The sequence below is a fragment of the Buteo buteo genome, unplaced genomic scaffold, assembly GCF_964188355.1.
Source record: "Buteo buteo unplaced genomic scaffold, bButBut1.hap1.1 HAP1_SCAFFOLD_116, whole genome shotgun sequence".
NCBI classification, from domain to species: domain Eukaryota; kingdom Metazoa; phylum Chordata; class Aves; order Accipitriformes; family Accipitridae; genus Buteo; species Buteo buteo.
In genome coordinates this window covers 46,803-74,450 of record NW_027439280.1, presented here as the reverse complement: position 1 = coordinate 74,450, position 27,648 = coordinate 46,803, and the positions used below count along the sequence as shown (strand labels likewise).

Here is a 27,648-nt window from a genome sequence, read left to right as displayed (position 1 = left end):
AATTCAGGAGCAGAGCGCAAAAAAAAAACCTCCTAAGGGAAGATTCATAATGGCCTCTTTCATACACACAGCATTTCTTTCTGTGGAGGCGAGAGCAGGCTGAAAACCACAGAAGACAGCCAGGAAGAGCAGAAAATTCAGGGCAGTAAATACACAAACTGCAAAGCATGTTCTAGCTTGACCTCGCACAGGGTCACATGTACCCTCATTTCCCAAGAGCCGGTGTGACGGGTACACTCAACCCCATAACCAAACTAGCCGTAGTTTGGTACAGGCTCCAAAGGAGGTAAAGGAGCCATAGCCAGGCCAAGAACTCCTCTAGTTTCAATCTCTTCTCTGAAAAACCCACAAAGGAGCCGAGTGACCCAGTGAGCACCGCTGCCTATCACCTTGGAACACTCATCATGCGATTAACACAGGAATAGCAGGTGGTTTTTCCAAGACTCATTTATCAAGGAGCAAAAAAAGTTGTGGGCACAGGGAGTCTCATGCATACCCTTCCCATTGCATGTGATTTGACTAGGAGCCAGCCACTTTATCCCATAAATATGACAGCCTAAGGGAGCCTTCTTTCAGCTCTCCCTCCTAGGCAGCATGGCTGCATGGCAGTGATCTCCCCTCGAGCTGGGACGCCTCTCAAGGTTGCTCCTCGAGGCATAGAGGCCTGTTCTCAATAGCAGATCTTTGCTAAGTGACTGACAGCATGCTGAATTCATACTAAGGAAACAGTACTAATCCACGTAGCTACTTAATATTAACTATTATAAACTTTGTACAGATAATTCCATTAGACAAACTGTTGTCCAAGTCTGAGACTAAGATTGGACCGAGCCGCACCTAGGCTCCATAAGGAGTTTAGAAAGCAAGGGGGTCCCCTCTGAACCTCACGACTCAACGGGAGGGTCTTCCTTACCCTTTTGCATCTCCGGTCTCTGTGTGAATCCTTCCACCTCGATTCTAACTCAGTTCTCCTTCGTACGTTTCTTCCGTGCCGTAATTAATAAGGCAAACCTTGCCGTCCAACTTACTGAACCTCGGGAAACCACTGTCAAACTTTGTTAAATTCCTCGTATTTATTGAACTCTGTCAAATTATTATTTCACCTCAATAAAACACACTGATGCTTCTCTCCTCCTGAGCGAGGTGCTTTCCGCCCCTTGGCAAGAGATTGGCGCAGCCGGCAGGATCCTGAATCTGGACTCATGACAGCCCACAGCACAGCCTGCATGGGGTGAAAGGCATGCATCAGACCTCAGGGCCATCACACCCACAGGGAGGCCTGGGGACAGCAAGGGCACCTGCTGTGTCCCCACCAGAGCACGCCTGCGGAGAGACGGCCTTCGGGAAGGGCCCTTCGGTCCGGAGCTGTTCCCTTGGCAGCGCTTGCGAGGTGTGCGTGCAGCTCTGCCGTCCCTCAGTGCTGCTGTGGGGTCTGCGCCTGCTCGGGGAGGGAGGGAGGGAGAGGAGCTGCCCCGCGTTTGCTCTGGGTCGGCAAATCTTTCCCAAAAGGCGGGTCTGTCTGTGCTGCCAGCCACAGCCCTGGGCAGGAGGAGCTGCGTGACAGGAGCCCAAACCCCTCACAAATCCCCCCGTCCCCTCACAGACCCCAAACCCATCAAATCTCCTCACAGATCCCCCCAGACTCCTCAGAGACCCCAACATCTTCTCACAAATACACTCACAGACACCCCAAACCCCTCACAGGCCCCCCCCAAACCCCTCAAATACCCTCACGGATCCCCCCAAACACCTCACAGACCCCAACATCCCCTCACAAATCCACTCACAGACCGCCCAAACTGCTCACAAATCCCCCCCATCCCCTCACAGACACCCCCAAACCCCTCAAATCCCCTCACGGATCCCCACAAAACCCTCAGGGACCCCAACATCTCCTCACAAATCCACTCAACACCTCACAAATCCCCTCACAGAACCCCCCCATCCCCTCACAGACCCTGCCAAACCCCTCAGAGACCCCAACATCTCCTCACAAATCCACTCACAGACCCCCACAAACCCTTCGAATCCTCTCGCAGACCCCCCCAAACCCCTCAGAGATCCCAACATCCCCTCACAAATCCACTCACAGACTGCGCAACCCCCCCAAACCCCTCAAATCCCCTCACAGACCCCGCCAAACCCCTCACAGACCCCAACATCTCCTCACAAATACACTCACAGACCCCCCATTGCCTCACACCCCCCCCAAACCCTTCAAATCCCCTCACAGACACCCCCATACCCTTCAGAGGCCCCAACATCCCCTCACAAATACCCTCCACACCTCACAAATCCCCTCACAACCCCTCCATCCCCTCACAGACCCCCCCCAACCCCTCAGAGACGCCAACATCCCCTCACAAATCCACTCGTGGACCGCCCAAGCCCCTCGCAAATCCCCCCCAAAACCCCTCGCAGACCCCAACATCCCCTCACAAATCCCCTCAACACCTCACAAATCCCCTCACAGACTCCCCCAAACCCCTCAGAGACCCCAACATCTCCTCACAAATCCCCTCACCACCTCACAACTCCACTCACAGACCCCCCCAAACCCTTCAAATCCCCTCGCAGACCCCGCTAAACACCTCACAGACCCCAACATCCCCTCAACAAATCCAGGCGCGGACTGCCCAAACCCCTCACAAATCCCCCCCCAAACCCCTCACAGACCCCCCCGGCCCCCACCCACCTGCACTGACCGGGCTGCAAGTGCACATTGCCAGCTCATGTCCAGCTTTTCATCCACCAGCGCACCCCCAGCTTACTCGCTGGCAGGGCAGCATGGGCACAGAGTAGGCCTTGGGGCCGTGCAAGCAGCCTTCAGCAATAGCCAAAACATGGGTGTGCTACCAACACTGGTTTGGTCACACATCCAACACTCGGCACCATATGTGCTGCTAGGAAGAAAATTAAGTCCATCCCAGCCAAAAGCAGTTATGGCTCAATAGCAGCTTGGTGCTGCTCTGTGTTTTATTTCTGGCTTTGCCTTATGTGGTGTATTTGGCGCGCACGCAATGGAGGGGCTGGGGCTGGTATTGCCCTACACAGTACCCCTGTCCTGTGCACTCCAGGACAAAGCTGGCACAGGGAGCAGAGGTGGGGATGGTGACCTGTTAACGAGCCCCTTTGGTGCCTCTGCGGCTCAGAATTTAGCAGGACAGTCCCACCAGGGAAGCTGGGCTCCCCCAGCCTGTTGGTGGGTCCCATGCCCAGCTCCCTGCCTGCTGACACCGTGGGCATCCAGGTCCCTGTGTGCCCCGATGCGAAGTTCGGCCCAGGATTGGTGAATCCCTGGGTCTGCTGCCATTACGACCTGGACAACTGTGCTACTGATCTGTATTTATTGCTGTGCCATTACTCGGACACGAATGGTCGATCCCTGAAGCTGTCCGTCAGGAGTCTGTCGTTGTAGCCCACTGTGCTACTGATCTGTATTTATTGCTGTGCCATTACTCGGACACGAATGGTCGATCCCTGAAGCTGTCCGTCAGGAGTCTGTCATTGTAGCCCAAACCCATACCCTGGTGGGGCTGGCTCAGGCCCTTGCAGGAGGGCCGGCGCGATGGGCTTGGGGCGCGGGCGGGTGGCTTCAATTCCTCTGGGGGCTCGAGGTCGCTGGGCTGGTCCCGCAACAGCCGGCTGGCTGAGTTGGACAGCCATGAGGGCCGGGGTGGAGGCGGGCGGGCCGGGCGGCTGTCCGGGCTGGCGGAGGCCCGTTCCCTGCTGCTCTGTGGCAGGGGGGCCGGTTTTGCAGGCACAGGTGATGGCTCTTGCTGTCGGGTCCAGCTCTCCGGGGTGCTGCAGCGGCTGCTCCGGCTGTCCAGGCCCGAGGAGCAGCTGCTGGTGTCGGACCAGGCTCGCGAAGCTGCGGAGAGGCGCCTGCGGAGAGAGGAGGCTGCTGAGGCCCCACCGCGGCTGTGGGGCCGGGCGGGTGTGAGGGTGCGGGGCAGCACTGGGCGCCTCACGGGGTGCGGATGCCTGGCTGCGCGTGGGAGCTGTGGGCGTGGAGAGCTCCGTGCAGAAAACGGGGCACCCCGCACCCCTCGTCTGGGGCTCTGCTCGCCTGCCCACGGCTCGTCTCCTCTCGGCCCTGACCATCCTGACCTGCCTGCTCTGCACGTGCCTGGAAGGAGACCTGCCCGCGACAGACCGAGGGGACCAAAGCTGGGCACAGCGCTGCAGGGCCAGGAGAGCCTCCTGTTCTCCTTTCTCAGCGTGCCTGGCAGAGACCAGCACTCGGCTCCCCTGCCTGTCCCTGACCAGACAAGGGCGCAGCCTCGGCTCTCTGTTCAGCGAGATGCTCTCCATCCTCTCTTCAGAATACGTATCCAAAGAGATACGTACCCCTGCACAGAAAAAAACCCTGCCTGTGCTGAGAACACACATGCTGGCAGGGCTCACGTGCAGATGGGACAGGCTGACTCTTTCTCCAAAGCAAGGCCGAGAGCTGGGAAGGCTCCTCACCACGGTCTCAGTTGCTGGGACACCCTGGTCGAGGTGAACCTCTGGGATTTACGGCATCACCTAACAGGGTGATTTCTGCTGGCAGGTTCACTGGCAGAAAGATGTCACTATTGCGCTTCTCACTTTCTATGGCAATGTCATCCCTCGTTTTTCTTCCTGACCTTGCTCATCCTACGTCTGTCGCTGGGTCTGCTCTTGTCGAGGCAGGGTCACTTTTAACTAACACTTGCCACAGGAGGAAGGCGTTTCACAAAAGAGTGCCCATGAATTGAGAGGCCAGTTAAAACATCTTACAGCAGAAATCTCAGTAGAGTTTGGCCAGTAACTGTCTCGGCACTCCACAATACCCTACCTCTAAATGTTTCATGGCTAATAGCAGCCATCTAATACAGAAGTTTGGCAAAAAAAACTCCCAACAACTCACCGTCGTCTCTTCCTCCACAGACAGATCACACAACACAGTATCATCCCAAACAGCACGGAGCCCAGGACCGCCACGGCGCCTTCTATGCAGTAGTACCGGAAATCTTGAGGATCCACAGCATTTGTGTTTCTCTTGTCATCCACACCTGCAGGAACAATTCTGTGCATTAGTGTGTCCTGCACACTACTGGTAATCTCACAGGAGGTCTGACATTGCCAGGAAATGTTCTTTCTCACTTTGTTAGCATCTCTGCACCAGCAAACATGCTGGGGCTGCAATGTTTCCTTGGTTTCAGTAGAAGCAAAGGAAACTCCCAAAGCCATTGCAAATCAATGCACTCTGGAGCCTCTCTTTCTCCTCAGAGCTTTGCTCACACTGTGGTACGGCTGTAATCCAGTTTTCCCAGTGTCACAGGTTTGCTCCCCCTTCTTGGCCACCCTTCACGTTTGCACACAATTTCTTTTGCGCTCACCCACTTTCACTCCCCAAGGCTTGCCAGTGCTGCTGCCTGGAGGCTCTCTCTGACCCTTTGGGACAAGTTGTCCCAAAGAACTGAACAGAACTCATGAGGCCAGATGGAGAGCATGTGGGGGAGCGCAGCTGTTTGACCAATCGTTCCTTTGAGCGACACAGACAAAACCCATCCCTGCATCAGGGAGTGCCACCCCCAGCTCTCTCCCCAGCCCATCACCCACACCCTGAGGGGATGGAGTCAGGCCCTCTCAGGAGACACCTGAACCTCGCTCTCTCCCTCTTCGCCTTTCCTCCAGCGTGGGCACTGCTTGCATGCCCCCAGGTTTCAGGACTTGTCTTCCCCTTATGGCCCCCTGCAAGACTGCTAATTACCTGCACTCTTTGGAGAAAATTCATATCTCCTGGCGTGGTGGGCTTCTCCAGGGCTGGACAGCACTGCCACTGCCAAGAATCAGAGAAAGGTAAAGCCTCAGCATGGCTCAGGCACAGAAGATGCAGGAGGGTGGCACAGGTTCCCTCTAAGCCCATGCCCCATCCGCCAGTGAATCCCTTTGGACCTCAGTTCACAGGAGGGATCCCCCTCTGTTGTGCTTAGGGGGACTCAGGGCAAGCTCTGGGATGCAGGTATTGCAGGAGGCACATTCCATTAAGAGTCGTATTTCCCATCGTCTGCTGTGGGTGGTTCAGATGGCCTCACCCCCAAAACGGTAAAGTTCTCAAATTCCTGTGAACAGGGTGTGGTGGGAGGTGAGCATCTCACTGCATCCACACAGAGGGTTACGAGTGAGTGTCTCTCTGGCACACTGATGGCAGTAACCTCCACACCCCAGAGATGACAGTCATCCTCAGAGAGCCGTTGCTGGCTTCTTTTAGAACACTCGCTCTGTACTAATAATAGTTTGGCTGCTGACAAGATGTGCAGTAGCGGGCACCAGGGGAAGAGGCTGCAGACACACAATGATTTTGATTCATGACACTGGATGACTGAAGGACAGCAATTACCTGGCACGCCTGTTGATTGAATTGCCCCTGTTTTTTCGTCAGAGACTGGCACTGCGTGACTATCTCCTTCCTGAAACGCCTCCTTCTCCACAGTCTCACGGTCCATCTCTTTAGAAAGAAAGTGGCTCACTTTAATTAGAAGTAACCGTTCCTCATCAGGAACGTGGTATCTTCAGGAGGCAATACTTCTCAAAATACATTAATAACGCTTAGAAACAAAGCCTGGGCATTTGGGGGTGCACCTAGTCACTAGTCCAAACGATGTGTCATTCATGGAGAAAAATTTAAGTGCTAGACACTTTCCAGTTTACCAGGAGACAGCAAATCCTGACCTGCTAAGAGACTAGGAGATTGCATGTGATCTTGTTCACATTCCACTTGGTGCATTTTTGGCAAACTGCAAGATGATGGTAAATTACTTCCCTCAGAGGAGACAGGAAGATGCTGTGGCCAGTTCAGGTGGGGAAAGAGTCCTTCTGAGAAGCACTTCCCATCATACCAACTCCACCACATGGTAAGGGTAACAGACACGCATAGTGGACTGAACCGCAAGCTCTTGCAAGCATATTCTGGGCACTTTCACAAGTGGCAGTGAAGAGCCCACAGTCCCCCAAAACAAGAGGAAAACCACAACCAAGTTATCGAAAACACAACTAGAAACAGACAGGCAGACCACCCGACACCGAATTCACAGCCCTTCATTTTAGCTGCCTTCAAGTTAGGTGTCGGGCCTTCAGCTGGGTGTCCAGCTTTCGCCTGTCCCTGACCCCGAGGTGTCACCGAGAGTCCTCAGACATCAAGGAGAACAATGGGGTTAGACCAGCCTGCGAAGCCGGGGTGCTCCCATCCTGCCCAGGGGATGCCTGCAGCCCAGGCAAAGTCTGCTGGTCTCAGTGACCCCAAGCTCCCGGCGCATCCTGTCCACTGGCCAAGGGCACTCTCCCTGCCAGTGACTGGCAGGGTGCTGGCCCTCTCATGGCTTATCAGGAATCGGCTCCTCAGCCAAGTCCCTCACACACTCAAGGTGCGAGCACTGTCAGTTCCTGCCAGCTGGATACCAACGTCTGCCCAGAACAGCTCTGGCCAGTAACGCTGTAACTGGGGCAGCAGCCGTCCCTGGGGCTCAGTTGAACCACAACTGGCAGCAGAGACTCTGCACCATCTCTACAGCTCACCAGCACCTGCAAGGTGTGAAATTTGAGTGTCAGTGCAGTGCGGCTCTGATCGATCCCTTCCTGCTGCACAGGATTCATGTCCATACATGCATCTGAAACCTCAGCTTCCCAAGACTTCTGGTTATACCCACCACGTGCTGCTTTGTCCAGTTCCTTCAGGATTTCCTTTAGGACTTCTGGTGACCGCTGGGAAGATCTTCCTATTTCAGCTTTAGCTTTATACTTTGCTCTTTGAGGACCTTAACAGAAAGTATAAAGTTAAATTTCTCAAGAATAACATACTGAAAACGAGCGCTTAGTCTGTGAAGTCAGTCAGGACTGACTACTCACCCCTAGGATGCCAGGTGAGCTCCAGCACAGGACCCAGCCGAGAAGCTGGAAGAGCCCTCCCTGTACCCACATCTGCAACCAAACACCCACGAGAAGCTCCCATCATACATTGTGATATACACTGTCATACTGAATAGCAGAACATGTAAGGGGATCACAGAACAACATGGCACACACGATGCAGGCCTATATTCCCACACCTGCAAGAGACATCTTGCTCACATTTGGGCTTTGAGCTGGCAGCTCTCAAAGGAAGTAAAAAGCCATGACGTACCCGTGCGATCTCCCTGCGCGTCAGCCCTGGAACCCGGCTGGGAAGCTGGATAGCCATTGCGTCCAGCCACGTCTGTAAACAAACAGAACAGAGAAGCTCCTGTGAAATATTTCAATAGACTTCTTCAGATGTGAACGGCAATGAATGCAGTTCACACACAGGGTTGCTCCATGGCACTCGTCTCTCCCTGCCACTCAGGAGCACTGTGCAGACCGTTACTGGGTGCCTGGAACATGCCAGTTTAAAACAAACCATGTACAGAGCTGCCGGCAGAAAGGACTCCCTGGAGCCCACACCAGCTCTAAACTCAACCCCAACAAGCCCAATGGCTTTGCAGCAGGCACTGGAAGCAGCGCAGGGTCAGAAAGGCTGGGAAAGAATGTTTTGCAAGGCAGAGCGCCCCAGGCCACATCACTGAGCCTGACCCATTCCCTCTCTGCTCTTCTGCATGTCTAAGCATCAGCCAAGAAAATACTAACTTAAATTTCATATGAACAAATATTAAAACCTAAATGCCCGCTCATTCAAGTGACATACCTGTGGGGTTGCCCTGAGGCTCCCGGACAAGATCCGGCTGAGCAGTCGGGTGGCCATCGGCTACAGGCACAGCTGTAATCAAGCACGTTTCCATTAGAGGCTGTGATCTACCTCTTTCTCAGTGACCTGCAGTCACTGGAGGGGGGTCAGGTAATGACGTGGGACCCAGACATGGGTGGAGGTTTCCAAAGCTGCAGAGGGCCTGGGGGACCTGGGTTCACCCAAGGAGAGCACTGCCGGGCTAGAGCAGGAATGCTCCTGTTTTTCTGAGCAGACATCTCCCAAGGACGGACATCCCTGAGGCTGAAAGTCAGGATTCAGCCAGGGAGCGGCAGAGCCAGGGCCCGGGGCACAGCTGTGACCAGCGCGGGGAAGAAGTGCCCCTGCAGGCTACTACCTGGCCCCTGCGGTGCTGCTCTGGCCCCGACATGCAGGCCAGGGGAAGGCTGCTCTGGGGCAGGGCAGCACAGGGCCGGCTCTGGGGATGGTTCCTCACCCCGCGGTGCTGCTCTCGGCCCCACCGTTCACCTGGAAAATGCCTCTGCAGCGGCTGCAGCCCCCTGCACCTCCCCACAGGACATCTACCTCCCGCTGCCCATGAAGCTGGCCGCGGCTCATCCGGCCCAGCCCGGCCCCGCTGCTCTCACAGCCCTGCCACACCACGACCCCAGCCCCGCTGTCACCCCGAGGTGTGGTGGGTGCTGCGCCACGCTGCCAGCGCTGGGTGCTGGCCCTCGCCTGCCCACCTACCTAATCCCCGCGCTTGCCACGGAGCAGCCCCGACATCCCAGGCTTGCAGGGACACCACAAAGAGGATAAGGAGGCAGGCGGGGGTCATGGCCCCCCACGCCTGCACCATGCCGCCGCTGCTGCTGCTGCTGCTGCTGCCGCTGCTGCTGCTGGCACTGCTGGAGCGGTGCCTGTGGCACAGCACTGCACATCACGGCGTGGCACAGCGGGGCTCTGTGACCTCACAGTCCTGCCTTCCCACCGCGGCCACAGCCCTGGGGCACTGCCCCTCCCCCACGTGTGTTGAGTTTTTGGGTTTAGATGAAATTAAGACCCCTTCAGCATCCTAGCTGTCTGCACATCAGCACACTCCCTGCCATCCTTAGGCGCTTTTGGCTACAGCTGCTTCTGTGCTTGCTGTTTGGCCACTGCTCTTCTGTGGATTTCTCTCTGCCTCGGACTCTGAGGACAATTATGTGGGATCCTCTGGGCTGAGGGGAGGGGAAAAAAAGAAACCCATATTATTTCCTATATGTAAATGCTACTGAGGCTACGGGCTGGCCAGACTTGTATGGAGAGCTTTAAACTAGATTTAGTGGGGGAGGAGGAGGAGGAAAAAGAAGAACAGGAAGAACAGGAGGAGGACTAAAAGATCTTTCCTTTCCCACAGTGTTGCATATCTGGGGACTGATACAGCATCACTTGCCACCTAGTCAGTGAGAAGAAGTCCAATTCCTCTAAGCAGCTGCAGGTTGGTACCCACCAGCATTGGGTACATGATGCAGATAATAATTCAGCAGGCTGCTGAATGATTGTGAATTCATTTTCACAATCTTTTGGTAAATAACAAGCAAATTAAGCTTAGCGAGTCAGGAGGTAAACTCAAGCATTAATTTCATGTACGAGCAAGAAATTGGTAACTATGGGGAAATGATGTTCAAGGATACAGATAAGACGGTGGAAAACACAGCTTCAAGAAGTCATTCATCTTACTGTCTTCGCTAACAACCCTAGAGTCCAGCATTATGGGGCCCATCTCTGCAACAGGGGCTATTTCCAATTTGAGCTACTCTTCAACACCAAATGGGAGGCTATAAATTGCCTCCCACAGGTGGAACTGCACCATCAGGAATCCTGCTGTATGACTGCCAGATAAAGTGACTTCAAAAGCTGGAGGTGGGAATCCAATTCCAGGTAAAAAAAAAAAAAAAAAAAAAAAAAATCTTATCACTACTGCAATTCTTGATGTCCTCTGTTCATACCTGGAACATTTTATGTACCTACATCTCTTAACCACACTAGAGAACACGCTGAGGCAGGAAGGGTTGCAGATGTAGCTCATCGAGTCTAAACCACAGCTGCCTTTAAGGATGTATGGCCTCACTTTAGCTTTCATTGTGCAAAACAATCCCTAGTGTCACACTGATGCAGCCTGCTTTATTTCTGAGTGCAACAAGCCCTCAAATCCCAGATTTGTGGTTTCATGAGCACAATTCTGCTGGATCAGTCCGTTCAAGAGAAAACAGGCTGCCTAGCAAGTATCTCAAAAGTTCCCAGGAAAGGATTAGTCTGAGAACTTGAGAAGCCATCTGACCTGGAAGGAGAAGTCCCTGAATCGGATGGGACAAAGACAGGCAACAGGACATTCTCTAGTCTCACGAGGCCGAGCTGTGTGCTGAAGAAAGGGCACTGTGACATGAGCTTCTGGTGGAGTCCTTGGTACCACAGGAGTGGCTCCCCCAGATCTCAGTTCAGGGATTTACTCGGTTTCAACCCCACCACGCCTCATATCAGCAATGGGAAGACAGTGGATCTCAAGTAAAGGCAATGGGCTCTCACCCCGATCCAGATCCACAGTGGTCCGTCTTCTACGTAGCCTGTGCAAGCCTATCCCTGGGAGCTTGGACTTCTCTGGCCCAAGGCTCAGCCTGTAGCTCTTTCTCGAGAAAGCAGTCCCAGCACCTCTCGTCATCATTCTTCACAGGCGTCAGTTCCACAGTGGACATCGGGCAGACTGACGCCTAGAACAAAGCTTGCTGGGGAGGATGCTGCCTTCAGACTTCTCCCTTTCTTGGAGGCTGAGGTACCTCGACTGAACAACAGGGATAAGCCAAAAAGTAGTCAGTGTCCTTGCGCTAACAAAATCACACAAGAGCCCAAAGGCAGATGCCTTCCCTGCTCTCAGTCCCACCTGTTCAACAGCTCAAAATCTTCCCAAAGCAGACAAATCAGCCTACCAGATAAGGCATGAAGCCACACACCAGCCAACAACATTGACCCCATGCCAGACAAAGGCACAGGCAGAACCAAGCAAGAAACTCACAGGCAACCTTTGCACCGAGTTTGAGCTAGAAGCACTAAGCTAGCACAGGACTACAGCAACCACCACTGCCAAACACGGCCCAAACTGTCAATGACATTGCAGTTTTACATGTGTCCTGGTGAGACGCTTCTGCCTTTCACTCCTACACTGCATTCTTTAGTACAGGAATAGGCGCCTGGTTAATCTTCTACTTAACAGGTTACTAGATTATTCAGCTATCCAAAACAGAGGGAGTGAGAGAGTGTCCTGGGTTCAGCTGCGATAGACTTAATTCTCACAGGACAGAGAGAAAGAGAGAAATGCAGATGAACTAAACTACAAAATAGTATCATTGACTACAAAGCAAAAGACCCAGAGACCAGCTGTTGCTTTTACAGGGACAAAAGCAGATGCAGGAAGAAGTACATGGAATTGTTTGCAGGTGAAAACCTAGCACGGGACTAAAGATTCATGATCTTACCCAGTGTTGCTAGAAGGCAAAGGATGCTATCAGAGCTACTCTGACGTGTGCCGAGACATTTAATAAATTCAAGCTGCTGTTTCCATCCAGCTTAAAAACGTTAACTTACATCTCTCTCCTGTTTCTGAACATCCAGATAGCGAACTATCACCACAAGCCTCGTTCACTAGACATTTTCTGACAAACTGCTTTGTGACAAAAAGCAACAAGACGATTCAACAGGAGCACAGGCTGTGTGAATTCAGTGCTTGCCAGCAACCTCCTACAGAGCAGAAACTAAGGTGATCCCAAGGAAAGTTAGAGACCTTGCGAAGTGATGCAAGTGCCACAGCAACTCCACTGGCAGAAAACCTCTTGAGCTTCAGCTGGACTTGGGAAGGGAGTTCCTAAAGCCTCCTTCAGACAAACCACCAGAACAGTAAAAAAAAACAGCCAGAAGAAACATACACAAACCAAAGGCCCCTATCCAAACCCTGAAAATGCAAACAAGTTAAAAAAGGAATCTCAAAAAAAAAAAAAAAAAAAAAAAAGACCACCCAGGACACAAGACAAGGCAAAAATAACATAACTCCAAGAACCCAGGGCCAACAAACCCACAGCCAGTCCGTAACAGTAACATGCTTTAATCCTAATGCGCTTAAACTCTGACATCCTGTAATCCTGCCATCCCATAGCCCTAGCACACTGCAATGCTAGCATACCATAACCTGAACTCATTGTAGCCCTAAGATATCACAAACGGAATACAAACTCCCTGGACATCTCTGCCAGAGCCTGCAGGTGGCCCCAGATCTCAGACATCACAACTTTGAAGTGGGAGTGGGACAGAGCTACCAGGACATCACCAGCATCCACCTTCACATCATCCATCACACTCCAAAAAAGTGCCTGGCTTAAATGCTCCATGGGAGAAAGGCACTCGGAGACGCTGAACCGGCCAACCATGGCCACGGGGCTTCAGCTCATCATTTCTGTGTCAGAGCCAGCAGGCAGATGACCCCGTCCTCCCTGCGAGACCCCTCAGGGCAGCCGTACCCGGCTCCAGGGGGCTAGATACGGCCTTGGCTCTAGGGGGAGATGCTGCCTGGGACCACGATCTCTCACGGGGGCACTGGGAAACCCTCCTCAGGCCTGGATGCCTGAGAAACATCTCTGCACTGCTCCGTATCTCACAAAACCAGGGGCAGAGGAAGGCTGCTTTGCTGGCCTCCGAGAGAACCAGCTCACCTGGGCTCCTCTGTGGCCACCGGGCGCCTTTGCTGTCAGGCAGCTCTCAGCGCTGCTCTGCAATCGGCTCTCACCTCCCTGAAGGACGCTCTCCAGCGCACGGTACATCTCCACTGGGTCTCCCTGGGGACAAAGATCAAAAGGGAGGGATGGGGTTTGCTTTGCCCCCATTCCCAGGCTGCCACAAGAGAAACCTGCCACCCCCTAAATCAGCTGTGGCATGTGGACACCATGCATGAGCTGCAGACGTGGACGGCAGTGGGGCTGTGGGGAGCAGGCAGGCTGTTCTGGGGTGCCCCCAGTGCTGGCAGAAAGCAGAGCTGGAGAGAACAGGGGGAAGCCCAGGGCAGCCAGCAGCAGGTGGTGGGGCCCAGCAGGAAGCAGTGCCACTGGCCCCGGCATGGTCCTGAGCCATCTCCCAATGGGTGAGTCTTTAACCCAGCCTAAAAAGAGGAAAAATTGACCAGAATTCAGCTGTACTCAAGTTTTTTGCAGGCAGCATGTTTTTTTGAGCCACCTGGTGCTGCCGTGCCTGGGGAACACTCCAGAAACAGGGCGGCTGCCTGTACTTGCAGGCAGGCGGTGGAGCGTGTGCAGCAGGAGCGAGTGGTGGTTGGTGCAGCTGTTGAATGGGTTCAGGCTTTAAATGTGTCCAGACTGGTATGCCTGGTTCCTTTTTCCTTGCAGTTTGTATTTAGAGCTTAAACAGTATTCTTTCTAAAAGCAAAAACATCAAGCAAAAAAAACCCAACCCAAAACCAGCTGGGTGAATTTCCCCCTTCCCCCCCCCAGCTGTCCTGTTTTGCCCTTAGTCCTGGCCACTATGCAAGGCAATGCTCATCACCAATATTAGGGCACAGGACTGGGACCAGGACAGGGCTTTGGCAGGCAGCACGTTCCTCGAGGCTCCCGGTAATGCAGTTCCTGGGGAGTGCTCAAGAAATGGGGGCAGTTGCCCAGAATTGCTATTTTTGGTCTCTCCCCATCACGCTCTGTCTGGCTCCCTGCCCCCACTTTTTATTTCCTCCCTTTCTCCACTATTTTCTTCTTTCTCTTTCTTTCTCTGTCTCACTCCCTGTCTGTATTTCCTCATTCCTCTCTCTCCTGCAGCCTGTCTCCTCGTTCCTGCCTGTATCCCCTGCTCAGCTGGCTGGGCCTTCTCTCTTCTCTCTGGGCCTCCATCCTGCTCCCCACCCCCTTCTGCTCCCCCGCCATCTTCATCCTGGAGACCACGGCTGTTCTGTCCTTCTCCCCCTCCTTGTCCTGATCCGCATCCCTCTGTTTCTCAGGCTCTCTGGGCTGTTTCCTGTCCTTCCCTTGCTCTCTGTCCCTGCCTCTCCCTTTCTTTCTCTCTTCCGTGCCTTTCTCCTCTCACCCTTCCCCTCCGTCCCTCTCTCCTGCTCCCTGTCCCACCTCTGTCCACCGCTCTGTCCCCCCTTCTCCTCCTCTTTCTCTTTCTCTCTTTCTTCTGACATAGAGAATGAACTGCTAATTGCTTAATGATTGTCTCTCTGTAACTTTACATACCAAAGACTGGTGTTCATCAAGGATTAAGCCTGTCAGAGACTGCTACTTGGGAGTGATGAGCAAGAAGGAACCATGAACAATCACAAAACTTAATTAAATGTTTGATGTATTTACGATCTTGTTAAGAAGGCACAAGTAGAGACCTTGCTTGAATAGATAGGGCCAGAAAAGAGAAGAACTCCTGCCTTTGTTCTCGTCCTTGTAGATAATTTAGCTTAAACTAACCATATGGTTTTACACCACTAATGAGAACTTAGATAATAAGAGCACTAACGAGCACTGATGTATCAACATATGTAAAAGACCATACTGCGCAGAATCACCTGAGGCGGGTCAAATAGCGGACAAGACTATGGAAGACCACCAGAGACCTTCAATGCGCCTGCGTAAAAGACATTGGCATATGCTAATAGCTTCCCAGAAAACTAATGAATATGTACAACATTTCTCGGAAATCTAATGAATACCTATGTAGAACATGTACTTAACCTGCACAATTAGGCCCGACGGCACGCACGACTTTGGTGGGACTACCCCCCGTGCTGCCCAGCGCTGAATAAACATACCTACTTTACAATCTCACTGATTGTGGAGTCTCTTTTCCACACGTCAGTTCTTCTTCTTCTTCTCCTCCTCCTCCTCCTCCTCTTTGTCCTTGTCCTTGTCCTTGTCCTTGTCCTCGTCCTCGTCCTCGTCCTCGTCCTCATCCTCATCCTCCCCGGGGCAGGCGGCCATGGGGCCTGTGGGGGGCGGGGCCCGGCCGGGGACGGTGTCCCTGCAGGGTCAGGCAGCAGGAAGGAGCGCCCCGGGGCATGCTGGGAGCTGTAGTCCTGGGGCACGGGGCTGCCGGGGGCCCTGGTGGTTCCCGGGGCATGCTGAATCCAGCGATTCAGTTTACAAGAAGCACAGCACCGTGTGAGCCCGCTGTGTATTTATAAAAACGGCTACAAATACTAAAGCTCTGCAGGGACCGCTGACCCACACAGAGGCTGTGTTTTCTGAAGAGGGAGTCTGTGTGAAACCCACAAACCCAGGACTGCGACCCCCCTCACCCTGCCCCTTCTCTCCTTCCCTCAGCCGGGCCCGGCTCCCACACCCCCACGCCCGCCCAAGGGCCTCGCTCGCCTCACGGGCAGCCCCAGCCCTCACCTCAGCCGGGCCGCAGCTGGAGCAGAGACTGCAGAGACCAACATGGCCGCCCGGCAGCCCCGTGCCCCAGGACTACAGCTCCCAGCATGCCCCGGGAACCACCAGGGCCCCCGGCAGCCCCGTGCCCCAGGACTACAGCTCCCAGCATGCCCCGGGGCGCTCCTTCCTGCTGCCTGACCCTGCAGGGACACCGTCCCCGGCCCGGCCCCGGCCCCCGCAGGCCTCATGGCCGCCTGCCTGGGGGAGGACGAGGGCGAGGGCGAGGACGAGGATGAGGACAAGGAGGAGGGGAAGGACAAAGGGGCAGGACGATGAAGCCCCGTGGGGCAGGAACCTGTGAGTCAGGTTCCCTTCTGCACTCAGCATGAAAGGCCTTGTGAGATATTGTCCTGACACAAAGAACCCCAAACATTCATGAAATGCAAATCAGACCCATACCCCCAATCCCACATGTAATGAGGTAAGAGAGATTTTACAATAGCCAATATATTTTCAGCCTGTATCTCAAGATAAGATGATAGCTTTTTCACAGACTTTGAGCAATACAAAAACCAGGACTAAAACACCCTACCAAACACCACAAGATCCAAGATAAAAATCACAATTTTTGCTGGGTAACATCAACACCACCTTTTTTCTTTCCTTCTTGAAAGACTTCCATTCTTCTACCGATTTTAGTATTTTCCCGTGAAACAAAAGTGTTCTAGATGCTTGTCTTATAAAAAGGCTTTAGTGAATAACTCTAGTTTTAAAGACTACAACCAAATGATCTTTTTCTTCTTTCCTGCTGAGATTCCTGACTTTTGTAAGCCTCTGGATTTCACCTCTACTGCAGGAGAACAATAAAAAACGTCTTGCTTATGAGTTTTTAAAATGTGAAATGCAAGTACAAGATGAATAGAATTTTGAACACACACTATTACACTATGAGCGATTACCCACAAAAAGTAGGGAACACATACAAATGCTTAGGCGTTTAAGATGATTGCTAACCCTGTCTCACAAAGCCGTTTTTTTCCTGCTGCTTTATTCCACATTCCCTTGGTTGTAAGTTAGTTCGGTGCATCCTTCTTTGCACTGTAGCTGTTTTCTTCCTTCAGAAATGAAGGGGAAAAACCTATGTATGTTCTTTCTGTTTATCCATCGGTAACATACCTATAGCTCCTCTGCTAATTTTTTTTAAACTTTTTGTGCCTTGAATTCACTTAAAGTGTATATTCCATATAAACCCCATTTTCCCTTTATAAACTATAAATAACTACTATATCAAATCTTGTTGACTGGATATATGGATTTCTGATATTTTGGTTTATGAAACAAAAGCAGCCACCTGAAAACTTCACAGTGTTTCATGTCTAATTGCCTGAGTTATTTAACTGTCACCTCACTTCACTTGCTTCAGGAATGATACGTGAGGATGTACTTATTGATTAAAATGACAATTAAGGTAGGTTACCATCACATATCTGTACGAAACTTTGAACATGCTGTGTTTCTCAGCTTTTACAAATGCTGCTATATTTACATGCAACATAGCTGAAATTTGACCATGAAAAATGTATCCCTCACACATAACAATACAAAGTATTGAGTGAGGCACATTAAAACAAAGATGTGTTCACCTAATTCTAACGTCTTTATAGTTTAAAAATCACCTACTAAAAAGCTATGAATGTTTTGCCTGTGAATACAAGAATTAGCTGCTTTTTTTTCCTCCAAAGAAAGCAACAGGCCTGCCTGCCAGTTTCCCGGCAATTGCAGTTGGTATTTGAACAAGCTTTCTCCTTCTTAATACAAAAGAACAATTAATTTGAAATCTAGAAGTGAGACTAGAGTAAGGGGGTATATACCCACTACAATCTATTGCAAAGCCATCTGCAAGGTTCCACGAGATGATTGTGTTGTACAGAACTAAAAATAAATAAACAAAAAAGCACACGCAGCATTCACTTCACCTCCAGACTTCTAAGTGAAAAGATGTATGTAACCTGGGATGCAGTGAACTATCTAAGGGAAATCGGGCCTGATAATCAACCTCTTTCATGTTTGTCTTACAAAAGCAAGGCTTATCTTTCTATTTGTTTGACAGACCCCAATTAGAATGAGTCCCGATTTTAACATGAGTTCTGCAGAACAAAACTCCAGGTAGTTGGGTGTTTGTATTGCAATTCTCACTCCAGATCAGCCCTCTTCTATTTATTGAGGAGCAGGTGCTGAGAGAGAAAGCAAAATGTATTGCCTTGTTTGGAACAACAACATCGTCCTTAGCAATGATGTACCTTCATGAGTAAATTGACTCATGTGGGTAACTTCTAACTTGGCTGCATAATTATGCAAGCAACTTCATGGGACTAGTGGCATAAGTAAGTGCTCACTAGAGTAACAAAAAGGGCTTCATACATTAACATTGTTTTTCTTTCCCTTCAATGTAAGGCTCCTGTAACTTGTAATGCAACACAACTGCAAGCAAACATCAAGAAAAAAAAACCAAAACAAACAAACAAACCCAAATATGGGCTAACTTAACAGAACATGCAGGCAGTAAAACTTCTTACTCAGAATCATCCTGGCAAGACGGCCATTCTGTAGGATGAGCTAGCATGAACTGTCCAAAGAGTAACCGCAGTGTGCACTGTTGCTATCCTAGCAGGAACTCTGCTGCACACAGTGAATTTTTCCTGCTGGAAAATGTCAATTGTATCCCAAAACATTGTGTTTTCATGTGTAAGTACTTTACCAAAAAAAATTGTACTCAGTGGTTTATCATATTTAGTTCACATCCCACATTTCTCATGTCGTTAGAGCTTATGGGACTGTTATTTACTCACAAAAGCCTACTGAAGTGATGTTAACCTGTACACTGTAGTGCATTGCTTCTACTTCTGAAGACAAAGTCCAAATAAAAGGCAGGAATGCCCTTCATTGCAGAGGAAAAAATACAGCTGCCACAGTGATTCCTTCTGTTGCTCCTGATGCTGTATATATTAACATCAACATCTGCTGACATTGGCAAAGAGCAACATGGAACTAGACTTACCATCAAGAAATCATGTTTTTGTGTGATAAATAGGCAGCAGCAGCTGTTTTTACAGCTGGGAGATTTCATCTAACTGCGGGACCAGACACAGTCACTTCTTGGACATTCCAGATTGTCTTGAACAGTGCTAGAATGAACAGAGAACAGAAAGAAATGCTGAAATTGCAACTTTTCTTATGGTAAGTTGCAGTAGTATTGGCATTCTTCTGAGTCTTCTTCCACGTGCTGCCCAATTCTTTTTTTGTGTGCTGTACTATGAGAATGTCTTCAAGGCACCTTGATAAAGGACATGCTCAGGACTACACTTCTCTCAGATTCTGTGCTTGACTGCTTCCTCTGTGTTCCCGACCAGTTAAGTTCTCAAGGTTATACCCCAGCTTCATCCCACTGGCCCAGAATAGGAGAACCACAAATTACAGTAACTTTTCTGGGTATGACGGGAACAGGCAGCCCCACGCTCACCGTGCAGCTCATCTCCACACATTTTCTTGAGACGCTTTTCTGACTGCAGCACCATGAGCGCTTGGAAAGCCTCTCCTGCTTGTTTTGCCTGCCAACAAACCACTTCAAAGACTTCAGCCCTCTGTTGTCTGCTCACATGCTACCCCACGGGATGGCCACGTGCTCGTACCTGTAATGCACTCACAGAAGAGGATCGAGAGGGCTGTGAAAGTGGTACCAGCTGCAGGTGAAATGACTTATGTAAGGGATTTTTCTATTTGGAGAAGATCATAAAACAATAATATTTTGGGCTACCAATAAAAAGACAGTTTTGTGATAAAATAGGAAGTTTTAGGCTCCCTTCCTCCCTCCAAACAGTGAGCAGCAGCCTCTAGACAGGAGCATGGAATAGTCCTGACCAGAGTCAGCATTGCATCACATGGACCTGGTCTAAAATAGCTCTAACAAAATCCCAGCCTCAGAGGAGAAAGCAGCAGCAGCAGCAAAGATAAATCCTGTGATTATAACCAGAGTGAGGTTGTAAAGTCAGTATCTCTCTTCAGGAAAGTGACCATTAAGACTATGGCTTCAGTTTCTGTCCTGGGGCCTTTTCAAGCTGGTTAGGTCATTGTTTTAGAAGTTTGAGGTTTATTCAGGAAGAGATCAATTCACGAATGGATCATATATTTTAGCTGATCAAGAGAATAAGTGGCACATGGCTATGTCTGTTAGTGTGTGAGCCCATGTCCGTAGAAGCCCCGTCGACAGCTTCACCAAGATTACCTTCTCACAAGGCCATTCTTCAATGACCTTCAGACGGTTCAAAATACACAGCCTATCTTAATGCCACTATCCAGGAGAGGATGTTTGTCCCAGCTAGTGTTGCATGGTCTGAGAGCTGTCTTTCTCAGGGACGAATCGTCTAGGGTGAAAGTGTTTTTCGTCTTAATGAGGGCAGAGCAAAAGTGTGATGCTGCACAGACTCTCCCTCTCGTGGGGAGGGAGGTCCATATTGGTGTCTGGGTCCAGACCATGACATTCCCTTTCTCTTGCAGTGTGAAGTGTTGAGGCACACAGAGCAATGCAGAAAGCACAAAACACCAAGTTACCGTTACCAAGTTGGAAACTGTATCTGCACCCTATCAGCATGGTCATCTTCTTTCTCACTGTCCCATGCCAAGAGAGAGCCTCCCCAATTTGACCACTGCTTTGGCTAGAGAAAACCCACACAATTCTAATCCTCATCGCAGTGGCACAGGGAGATGTGCATGAAGGGCGGGAATGGGAAGGGTGCTACATAGACAAGCAAGGGGAATCCAGGGATAGCCACACACTTGTGACTAAGACACAGTGGCTTAGGGAAATGCACAGTTCTGGGGCATGAAGGTCCTAGCAAGAAAGACTGCAGAAGTCCCAAGCCCTTCCCCTCTGCTCTGTCGAGCCCTGGGCTCCCCAGTGCCAGGCAGAGACGGCCATATTGGAAAGAACTCTCCCCCCAGTGCCCCTCCCACTTTCCGTTGGGCTTAGAATGTTGGTCGTTGGGCTTAGGATGTTGGTCGTTGGGCTTAGAATGTTGGTCGCTGGGCTCGGAATGTTGGTCAGTTGGAGCCCACGGCCGCCAGAGACAGCAGCACGGAGCTGTGCTGGCACGCAGGAGCGCTGGGAGGAGGCAGGATCTGACCGAGCGGCACCGAACCGGCACCGGCACCTCGCCTCCCATCCCCGCTGTCGCCGACTGGCCCGCGTCCTCGGTCCACGGCGAGGGTCCTCCTCTCCCGGGCAGGATGGGCCAGGCCAACTGCTGCTGCGGCTCCAGGTGAGCTCTCCCTGTGCCTCGGGGGCACGGCCGGGACCCGCGGTGGCAGCGGCCTTTCTCATGCCCGCCGCTCTCTGCTCTGCAGGGAGGCTCTCGCCGACGCCGAGGCGGTGCTGAGCGCGGACGTGCGGCTGACCCGGGGCCGCAAGAGGAGCGAGAGACGCCTTCTCCTCCTCCAGGAGGAACTGGTGATCGCCAAGTTGCAGTAAGACCCTCAGAGCCCAGCTGCCTTTCCCCCAGCCCTGGCCCTGGCCCCAGCCCCGGGACACCCCGGCCCCAGCCCCAGGCCCCGGCCCCTTGGTGCTGGATGCGCCCATCGATGTCTGTCCCAAGGGCAGGTGGGGGACAGGGCTCGGCCCGGGGGGACCCCGAGGAGGACACCCCCAGCTCACCGCCTGCCTCTCCTCTCTGCTCTCTGCAGACGCGGCACCAGCCTGCGCCCACAGCTCCGCCTGGCCCTGGACCAGCTGTGGGTGCTGAGCGGCAGAAAGGAGGCAGCAGGGGAGGAAAAAGAGGAGGAGGAAGGCGGCGACGAGGACATCCTCATCCTCGTCTGGCCCACCGGCTCATGCGTTGTCGCCTTTGGGTGAGTCGTGGTGCCACATCCCGTGGCTGGGTGGGAGAGGTTCCCAACCGTGCCCAGAAGAGAAGGGCAAAAGTCCTGCTCTGGCAGGACACAGGGAGCCAGGGCTTGGGCAGAGTCCCTGTCCTGCCCCACGGGGCTTCTTCGTCCTGCCCCTGTGTCCTTCCCCACGGCGCAGGGCTACACAGAAACACGCCTCTGCCCACGGGCTTTGAAGCAGCGGGGCCTGACGCTGGTTCTCCTCTCTTTCTGCAGCTCCCAGGCGCTGAAGGAGCTGTGGGTGGGCACGCTGCTGGGGTAAGCCAAAGGGGGATGCTCCAGGCGCAGCCTGATGGGAGAACACAGCTCCCCAGCTGGGGAGAGGTGCCCTCGCAGCTGCCAGGAGCTCTCGGGGAGAGCTGCCTGACAGGAGAGAAGGGGCAGCTCGGGGCTCAGCCAGCTCTCTCCCTGTCCCTTCCCGGTCCACAGGACACCAGAAGGAGCAAAGCAAGCCCGGGTGACCCATCTCCCCTCCCTCAAACCCCTGGAGAAGCAGCTGAGCCGCCGCCACGCCGTGAGTGTCTCCCCAATCTGGGCTCTGTCCCCGAGCCCTGGTCCTCCAGCCGAGCAAGCGGCAGAGGCATCGCTGCTCACCTTCCTCCGCTCCTTCTCTCTTGCCCAGTGGAGGACATTCAGCGCCGGGAGCCTGGAGAGGCTGATCGAGGGCCAGGCAGAGGTGAGAACGGCTGCCTTTCGCCCACCTCTGGCTGTGCCGGCATGTGCGGCAAGTGGGGAGAGGTTGTGGGGAGGGTCTCATGGTGCCACTCGGGGAGTGGAGAGGGTTGGGGAGCCACCAGGAATGCCAGCACATCCTCACTGGTGGCACTGGGGGGAATCCTGCCATGCAGGGCAGAGAGCCCCACAGGGCACAGGGTCCCAGCTCTGCTGAGCTCAGGCTGCTGGTGCCGGGCGGCAGCTCGCCGGCGGCCCTTTCTGCTGCGGGGATGCTCTCTAAGCGCAATCTCATTTTTGCAGGATCATCCCAAGCAAGGGCCACCGACAGCCCCATCTGGGAACAAGGGAGGCGGACTTTGCCGCTCACCAGGTGAGTTTTGGAAAGGAAGGCAACCTCCTGCGAATGGTTGAGCTGTGCTCACTTGTCCCTTGAGTGTCGCCATGCAGGTGCGGCACCCCAAGGCAGGACATCACCTGGACGAGCACAGACACCCGCTGGGCAGCGGCCGCTGGACGTGGTTCTGCGGGGACACGGAGCCTCTGCTGCTGCCCACGGCTTGGAGGAGGGCAGGGCGAGGGCTGGGACAGGCTGTCCCGGTGGCACGCCGGCTCTCAGGAGCCTGCGAGATGGAGCCGCTGAGCTGGAGCCGCGGTTCCAGCTGCTGGCTCCCTGCTCGTCCTCACTGCTCAGCACCGCGCTGCAGGCAGGGCAGGCTCCGGGAGCAGCGGCCTGGCAGTCTCCATTGACGGGATCTTGCTCTGTTTTCCTTTGCAGCAGGAGGAAACAGCAGGAGGAGCAGGAGGAGGATGGGGCTGCCCTGGCCCTTTGCTCTGCGGAGGACCCCGGCCGCTGCCCAGGCGCCAGGGCAGGCGGGCTCCGGCTGTGGCAGGGCGCTTTTTGGACAGCCCCTGGCAGCCCTCTGCGGGGAGGACGGCTCCCTGCCCCGGCCCATCCAGGTAAGCCAGCCTGGGCAGGGGGTCCCCAGCCCTCCCTCCCGCTGCTCCAGAGGGGACGTGGCTGTTCCCAGGAGCTCTGGGGATGGGGGATTGGGCTCTTCACCCCCAGACCATGCTTTGGGGGGCAAGGAGCAGGATGTGGGGCAGCGCTTTGGTCACTGCTGTTGGAAGGCAGCTTCTCAGCCAAGCAACTGTCCTCCTGCCCCTCCTGCAGGAGATGCTGGCTGTCCTGCACCGGGAAGGACCATCGACAGAAGGGATATTCCGAAGAGCTGCCAGCGGAACGGAATTTCGGGAGCTGCGAGAGGCCATGGACCACGGCGCCGACGTCGACCTGGGCAGCCAGCCTGCGCTGCTGCTGGCCGTCATCTTGAAGGTGAGCGCTTCTGACCTGCAGCTGGAAGAGCTCCTGGCTGGCCTGGAGTGTTCAGAGGCTCACCTGGAGCCCCTGGCATTGCAGGACTTCCTCCGAAGCATCCCCGCCAAGCTCCTCGTGACAGACCTCTACGAGGACTGGATGGCGGCGATGCAGAAGAGCGGCAAGGAGGAGAAGATTGAAGAGCTGAAAGCGTAAGTGTGGGCAGCAGCCTGCCTGTTGAGGAGGGACTGGTAGAGGCCTGGGACTTGCCTGCAAAGGGACGGTCTCCTTAAAAAGCTGTGTCTTCTGACAGCTTGCTTTTGCTGTGGTGGGCTTAGATTTCGGGGGAAAGGGCATGGACAGGGAGCCTTCCCTTGCCTGGGCTTGGGGGAAATCAGGATCTAGGAAGGAACGCCGTGCTTCCTTCCTGAGGCACAGGAGCACTGACCGCTGGCTGAGAGCACCTGGAAATCTGTGCAACTCACCCACTGGCTCCCACCTGCCTTGGGCAAGCTTCGGGGATGGCTGTGGGCAACATCTGCTCTATTAACGTTGAGTTCCTGTTCCCTCAGGGTGGCCGAGAAGTTGCCTGGAGCCAACCTCCTCCTCCTCAAGCAGCTGCTGGCCCTCCTCCAGCACATCGGCCACAACGCCTCCACCAGCAGAATGACCACCAGCAACCTGGCCATCTGCCTTGGGCCAAACCTCCTGAGCCCACCTAATGAGGACCTGCTCCCGCTCCAGGCCATGCTGGCGGTGACTGAGAAGGTACGCTGGATCGAGCAGCCGGCTGCAGCCTTGCCGGCCCATCAGAATTTGGCTGCTCAGAGGTCCCTGGCTGCCTCCTCCCTTGAGCAAATGCCGGTGGGGTGGCTGCCTGCAAGAGCAGCCCCACGGCAACAGCCGTCTGCGCAGAGGCAAGGGTCAGCAGTGGGAAAGGCTGTGCGATACGTTTTCAGGCACCTGGGTTGAGACCATGGGGTTGATATATGCAGGTGAACGTGCTGGTGTTGTTTATGATTGAACACCGCGGTGACATTTTTGGGGAGGAGATGGATGGCTGCTCCTGCCCATCAGCCAGGGAGTCGCCAGCACCCACGGACGGAGCCACAGGTATGAGGAGGAACCGAGGGCTGTCACAGGCTGGGGCTTGGGATACCAGAAACCTCAACAAGACAACTGGTGTAGGGCTTTGGGTGGGTTTTGCTTTCGGTGTGCTTTACTTCCAAGGCATCACTGCTGCACATGGTTTTGCTTTCTAGACCTGCATTTGGAAGAGCAAAGTGGCCCTGCAGACAGAACAGACCAGGACCACCAGGCAGAAGCCATTCTGCCTGCATCCCCCTCTCTGGATGTCTTCAAAGAAGCTGGGGGAGACACGGTGGTGGAGTCCGAAATGGCAGAGGTATGGCAGCTCCATCAGGAACTCCCCTCCTACCCAAGACGCGTTATCCCAGTGTTGAGCTGCCAGAAATGAACTGGGTGTCACACACCCGTGTGAACCCTGTGTTCCAAAGTGAGGGCCTTGGAAGAAAGGGCTAATGCAAACCAGCCAAAGGGATCTTCTCTGTAGGGCTAAGGCAGCATTTTGCCAAACAGTCACCTACTACTCCAGGGTGTCCCTTGCCACCCGCTGACTCTGACATTTCTGTTGTAGGAACCCGTTGCTTTGGCTCCAACCACCCCAGAGACCACAGTAGACTCCCTGGGAAGCGAAAAAGAAGAAGTAAAGAGCCTTTCAGAGGAAAGAAGGTAAAATGAGTCAGCTTTGGTTAAATCAAGAACTGATTCTAGTTGATCCTGGCTTTACCTACCTAATCCTCCTGTGGGAATGGAAAGGTTTGCAGGCTCCCCCCAGGAAAAGGGAAACCGAAAAAAAAGAAAGAGAAAAGAGGTCTGGGCAGACGAGAAGGAATGCTATCGAGCAAAGAAAAGAAGGAAGACAGAAAGAGATGGGGACTTAAAAGAAGCAGGAAGGTCCAGCAGGTCAAGGAGCCCAGGTGCGTACCAGGCTCTGCTGCCCATCTTTCCCAGCTCTCAGCACTGCTCCAAGTCAGTCCAACCTGATGGCAAGGGCCGGCGAGGGATGGTGCTGCGCAGGGCTTGGAAATAACTCTGAGCTCCCCAGGGGCTCCGCATCGAGCCCTGCTGCGTGGCACAGGGGCCCTGAGCATCTCTGCACGCACACAGGTCTCTAAGGGCATTCCCCGTGGGGATAAGGTGCCAGAGCTGTCCCTTAGTCAATGCCAGCCATAGCTCTCTCTTCTGGGCTATATGAACAATTCCTTGTCAATGGTGTTCCCCAAAGAAAGGGGAACCGAGTCATGCCTATTCCTGCCTTTGTTGGGTTTATCAGTGCTCTCTGTCGTTGTAGGTGCCGTTTCTCTGTTACTGGTTGAACTCCTGTGACTCCTGGGCTCATCCCCTGCTGCAGTTGATGTTTGCAATAAAATGATCTTTTCTCTCTTCTGAGCGTGTCTGCCATACGATATTCTGGAGCGGGGAGCCGTTGTTTGGTGATGAACCCTCGGGGAGGAGTTTGGGATCGTGGCTTGCCCCAGCATCCTTGCCAGCGGGCGTCAGGGCTGAGTTCAGGTGCTTTAGGAGTGAAACCAAAGCACAGATTTGCACAGGAGGGTGGAGGTTGGAAGGGACCAGGTCCTCTGGTCCAACCCGCCTGCTCAAGCAGGGTCAACTAGACCAGGTTGCTCAGCACAGTGTGCCCTTGGCTTTTGAATATCACCAAGGACGGAGACTCCACAAACTCCCTGGGCAACCTGCGCCAGTGTTTGACCACCCTGACAGGAAAAAGTTGTTTTCTCATGTGCAGCTGGAGTATTACGTGTTTTGTCTCTGGTGCTCTAAGTGGGCACTTTTGGGAAGAGCCTGGCTTTCTCATCTTGATTCCCTCCCAGCAGGTTTATATATAGATATATAGATATATAGATATAAATAAGACACCCCCACACACCCCCCTAGGATTTCTCTTCTCCCCACTGAAATGAGTCTGCTTAAAAGCACCAGGGACAAGTCAGGTTCCTTGAGGCTCGTTGTCTTTTGTGTAATGTATGTGTCGATGGTGTGTCCACCATCTTACATAGTGCCTGCAGTGCTGTTCCCCTCTCTGGAAATGGCTCAGAAAGGGAAATAAAGTTACAGACCAGCTTGTGCACAAAGAATAAGCTAACTGGCCTAAATCTGCGAGCTGGGGAAAAAAAATGGCTGAGTGAAGACATGCCAGGGATATGAAGAATGATGAATGGCAAGGAGAGGCCATAAAGGGACTGGCTTGCATTTCTACTTCCAGCAAAAGACCCTCCTGTTGTCTAGGTCAGAGTGAACACAAAGAGGTGGTTGTTCATAGACCGTGTAGTTAAACTATTTGCTGCTAGATGCTGCAGAACTTAAATGGTGTAAAATCACAGCTTTTCTTGTTAAAAATCCTTTTAGAAAGAATTCTTCTTAAAGGTAACCACAGCTGGGAACTGTGACCCCCATTCCTCCACCTGATTTGGGAGAACTGCCCATCTCTCACTGCGCAACAGCCTGGAGCAACAGCTTTTTTCTCCTCCAAGCTTGGCAGCTCATACAGCTGAAAATAGAAAACGGGCTCATATTAAAATGTGAACATTTTAATTTAT

General features: G+C 53.1%; 1 protein-coding gene across 1 annotated transcript; it reads right to left on the bottom strand.

Moving 5' to 3' along the window:
* Positions 1 to 3,442: 3,442 nt before the first annotated feature.
* Positions 3,443 to 8,870, bottom strand: LOC142028044 (uncharacterized). The gene is made up of 8 exons (XM_075022154.1): positions 8,687 to 8,870; positions 8,150 to 8,221; positions 7,876 to 7,947; positions 7,677 to 7,784; positions 6,371 to 6,478; positions 5,741 to 5,809; positions 4,895 to 5,039; positions 3,443 to 3,885 (listed from the first exon to the last, which is right to left on the bottom strand). The coding sequence occupies exons 1-8, from the start codon at positions 8,778 to 8,780 to the stop codon at positions 3,456 to 3,458; spliced, it is 1,098 nt and encodes a 365-aa protein (XP_074878255.1). The 5' UTR covers positions 8,781 to 8,870; the 3' UTR covers positions 3,443 to 3,455.
* Positions 8,871 to 27,648: the final 18,778 nt, after the last annotated feature.

Excerpts from the sequence above, each read along its gene's own strand:
- LOC142028044 (XM_075022154.1), bottom strand. The coding sequence starts at position 8,780 with ATGGAAACGTGCTTGATTACAGCTGTGCCTGTAGCCGATGGCCACCCG. Across the intron at positions 7,948-8,149 it reads CGCGCAGGGAGATCGCACGG|ATGTGGGTACAGGGAGGGCT; the intron begins GTACGTCATGGC and ends GTTTGGTTGCAG. Across the intron at positions 5,040-5,740 it reads ATTTTCTCCAAAGAGTGCAG|GTGTGGATGACAAGAGAAAC; the intron begins GTAATTAGCAGT and ends TTGTTCCTGCAG.